The sequence below is a fragment of the Poecilia formosa genome, unplaced genomic scaffold, assembly GCF_000485575.1.
Source record: "Poecilia formosa unplaced genomic scaffold, Poecilia_formosa-5.1.2 Scaffold211, whole genome shotgun sequence".
Classification (NCBI taxonomy): Eukaryota; Metazoa; Chordata; class Actinopteri; order Cyprinodontiformes; family Poeciliidae; genus Poecilia; species Poecilia formosa.
Genome location: NW_006800150.1, coordinates 990,993 through 995,115, shown reverse-complemented (window position 1 = coordinate 995,115; position 4,123 = coordinate 990,993). Strand labels below are relative to the sequence as shown.

Here is a 4,123-nt window from a genome sequence, read left to right as displayed (position 1 = left end):
TATATATATATATATATATATATATATATATATATTTATGTGTGTGTGTGTGTGCATGAAAACCACAAATATCACAATGGCAAATAATTGCAATATATATATAAACATCAGGTGCACGTGTTTTGTTTACACCATAAATGCTAATGGAGGTTCAGCTTCACTAAAGTGTGAAGAGGAAAACACAATTTCATACAATGTGTGAAAATGACTGTCACAGCAACTGATTTCATTGTTGTTGTTTTTTCTCTATGGTTTCTATGATTATCCTGACGATGTTTATGAAATTCTAAATTTCAAACAATCTTTTAGACTTGCTTTGTGATGTACAGCTAACTTTAAAAGAAGAAAAAAATGGGTGTAACTCGTTAAGCGTGACAGCCGATTGCATTCCGGTTTCTGTTGGACTCCCCAGAATCGGACCTCGTTCTGCTTAATGAGGTGCTATGAAGGTCAACACCAGAACCCAACAGCAATGTGTGATATTGGTGGAGACCGAACTGAAACACATTCATGAATCTAGTAAATATTTGATTCTGGTCTCTTAATTAGCTCAAAAAATCTAACTTATGTTGCTTGAAAAATTAATATGAATGTTTTGTGTTTTAGTCTGAAAACACAACTTTGTGTTATTGTTGCCAACTCAAAATGAAGTTTGTTTTTGTTTTTTTTTTATTTTGGGTGAATGATTGGAGTCCAGATACTTAACAAAGTATCGAATGTGTCTAGCAGTTAATAAAAGAACTTTAATTAAACTTGGAAACACGTTTGTTTCAACAAACATTGCACGTCTATTGCATGTGCAGACGTGTCTACATTATTGTTGAATTAAAACTAAAATCACAATTTAAACTAGAACTGCAAGCAGTTATAATGGCTTTCTCGCCCGACCCAGCAGGTTAAAAAAAATCAAGTTAACAAAAACTTTTATTTCAGATGTTTAGATAAACTGAACTGGTCCAGCTTTAAAGTGCTTATCCTAAAGTAAAATCACAGAAACTAGTCATTTTGAAATGTTCAGAGCTCAATTTTGTCCTGATTCACTTTTAAATAGTTAAAAGAATGTTATCAAGCAAATATATTGCAATATTTTACCTCTGTTACATATCTGACGGCAAAAACAGTGAAATATGTGAGTGTAATGAAATGAAATTAGAGCTGAAAAATGCCCTGATAAGCAATGACCATTGATGCTGTGTGGATCTTAACTAACATGTACTGACAGACTCTGAGCAGCAGATCAATAGATCCCTGGATTGATTATCTGACTGATTGGTTTGCTTCATTATCAGACCACCTCTACCCTCTCATAAGGATTTATAGTCCGACCTTTATGCTGAGTTGGTCGTTTTGTTGACATTCCGCTACATAAGGTCAATCAATCTAAATGGGAAAGGAACTGTAGGTTGAAAAAGAAAAAAAAAAAAGCTTCATCCCGCAGAGAATTGGTGTTGCACATCAAACTCTACGACTTTCTAAAGTTTCCCCCACCCACTGGAGCCGACCCGCTCACAAAGACAGGCACAAGCGCCCCTTTGCAGCAGACGTGAGGCACTGAACCCACCCACTCTCTCGAAATCTGGCATCTGCAGCTCGGACTTAAAACCTGCCTCCAACTCAATGCAGTTGGTTTAAGAATTCACAGTGCGGCTGCAGGGCACGCAGCGGCTTATGCAGAGTGAGGCAGCGGCTGCCTCTCCTGCATCCCAATGAGATGACGGAGTGGGTGGTGGGGGGAGAACAGGGGGCTACATGTCAGCCCCTGCCGTTCAACCGTAGCCGGCTAACTGCTGCAACCTGGAGAGCGGCGGCTCGACGGCACGCACGACTGAGCCAAATGGGAGAGATCCCTGCATTAAAACGGCCGGTGCCACTTTCCTGATCTTTGCCTTGGAGCTAAAGCTGACAAGGTGGTTCAGTTGCAGAGCTATTATTAGGACTAATTAGAGGCAAATATTATCCAAGAGGATAGAGCTTGAAGGATGTAAAGGACAAAAACTCTTTTTTTTTTTTGCTCTAATTCTCTCCTGTCTTTATCGCTTGCTTTCAAGGACTTTGACTTTTCTTTCCACATAAGTTACTCTGTGTGCGTGTGTGAGAGAGAGTGAGGTCTTTAGTTTGGTGCAGGATGCAAAAACAGCCCAACGTCCCACCAACAACTACAAAGCAAGCGCCGCTCGACAGCGTCCCTTTAAATCCTGAGCACTGCAGTGCTGTTAAATCAACCTCGCGCCAAGGCAGACGACTCACCTCCCAGCGCAGCTTTCATTATAAAATTCATGATGAGGCAGTTCTGCGTTCTCTTCCCTCAGTCGTCGACGTTATCAAGGACAGACCTGGAGCCAGGGGACAAAACACAGGAGTTTTAAACGGGATGGGGATCAAAGAAAGAGAGAGAGAATATATACACCATAAGCACCCAAAACCCAGTTTTACTACTGAATTGCTATAAATGTCCATCCACAGACTCGAGATTGTGTTTACTTTAGACTAACCCGGGCTCTTTCTGGAGCAGCGGTGAGTTTAGACGAGGCACCTGTGCCCTCGATTTACAACCTCACTCCATCTTGAGAGGATTTATGCTGACACCGCCTGACTTCAGAGTAATTCATCCTCATAAAACGACGACCAGAAACGAGGGAAGGAAGGTGAAAACAAAGGCAGGGTCGCGCTCATCCAGAGGCGGCTGCGTTCTGCATCCACTGGACCCTGAAGGAGCTTCACTTTGCACAACAAGGGAAAAAGCTTTGCAGAAATGTTTAGGACACTTTCATTGTCCTCCACTTCAGCATCCCTTATACCATCCTAACGATATTGTAAGACTTTTTATGAAACCAAATTTTTAGTAATCATACGTATAAATGTGCATTTTTTTTCACAATATGGAAGTTTATTCCTGTGAGATTCAAAACTCACGTTAGCTGTATGACACTGAGTTTCACGGAGGTTAAACAATCTAATTAATTTAAAGCTTGACTCCTGATTTGTGTACTCTCTCTCTATGTATAATTCAAAGGTAATCTGTGCAGTCCTGCTGCATTCTCCTGCATACCCTTGACACTGCAGCACAGGCAGATGCGTTCATAACTTCCTGCATCAGAGTCATTGTGCAGCAGTTGGAACGTCTTCCGATTGTTTCCTGATTTCGTCCCACTGCACCAGGACCCCCAGTTCCTCCTGGCTCAAACCCGTCCGGTCGTAACTAAGTGTTCTCATCCGCTCTCACTTCACCTCCCGCTATTACCGCGTATGACGGACAAAACCCAGCGCTGGAAAACATAAGTTACGTAAAAGAGAAGGGCACGCGAGCACAAGCATCCTCTGGTGAGAGGTGCAGAGACCTGCCACCGTCCCGTCCCGTCATCCAACATTCTCCCCGCATCATTTACCTGCTTTTTCTATGCTCCCCCCTTTCCTTGGCGCTCCTTGAATCAGCCGTCTTCCTTCGTCTCCTCGCCGGGAAGAAACAAAACGAGCGATTTACGCGTCTCAAGCGAAGCAATGTGCCCCTCTTTGTGCAAGCAGCACTCAGTTTGCAGTCATGCCGGCTGTGTCAGAGTCAAGGCTGCAGCGGAGGAGGAGGAGGAGAAAGAGGAGGATGGGGAGAGTCTATTCCTGCAGGACGAGGGGGAGAACATGCACAAAAAGGGGGAGGGGGAGGGGGAGCTACACGGATGATATGCCCTACCTCTTCAGTGTAGTTCAACTTCTACAGTGAGCACGAAACATTTAATTTGGTGCGTTCTCTGTTTTACTCGTGAATGCATGTGATTTGTACGATAAACGTGCTTAAATCTTTTTTTGTTTAGTCCTCCTTGTGCAGATCTTAGCTGTCCAGAAACACCTTGTGTCTCCTTGTGTCTTGCCAGTGGAAAGCCATCTGCATCGCTCCACTCTTAACTACCACCAGTTGTACTTTTATCCCCGCCAGGATTTGAGACCGTGCATTGGATAAACTGACGGACTATCAGAAGGACTCGATCAGCCTGGTTCTTACTTCACTTTCTTTCACCCAGCAGCCTCACTGACCTGAATAACGAGTCCACCTGCTCGCCTGTCCCCAAACACACTCATCGCTGCCCTGACATCAAGGACAAATAATGTGTTTGTCGCCTGACCTGGATTC

The 4,123-nt window shown here is 43.5% G+C and overlaps 1 protein-coding gene across 2 annotated transcripts in view; it reads right to left on the bottom strand.

Annotated features, from left to right (window-relative positions):
* Window positions 1–3,606, bottom strand: part of cplx2a (complexin 2a) — a 17,378-nt gene extending 13,772 nt beyond the window's left edge. Inside the window, exons 1-2 of one of the 2 annotated variants that reach the window (XM_007567665.2) lie at window positions 3,387–3,606; window positions 2,248–2,333 (exon numbers count right to left, since the gene is read on the bottom strand). In XM_007567665.2, the coding sequence (XP_007567727.1) occupies window positions 2,248–2,278 (31 nt within the window). In that variant the 5' untranslated portion in view covers window positions 2,279–2,333; window positions 3,387–3,606. Of the gene's footprint in view, window positions 1–2,247; window positions 2,334–3,049; window positions 3,205–3,386 lie in introns of those variants that run through there. The other variant, XM_016679444.1, reaches the window with a different exon arrangement.
* Window positions 3,607–4,123: the final 517 nt, after the last annotated feature.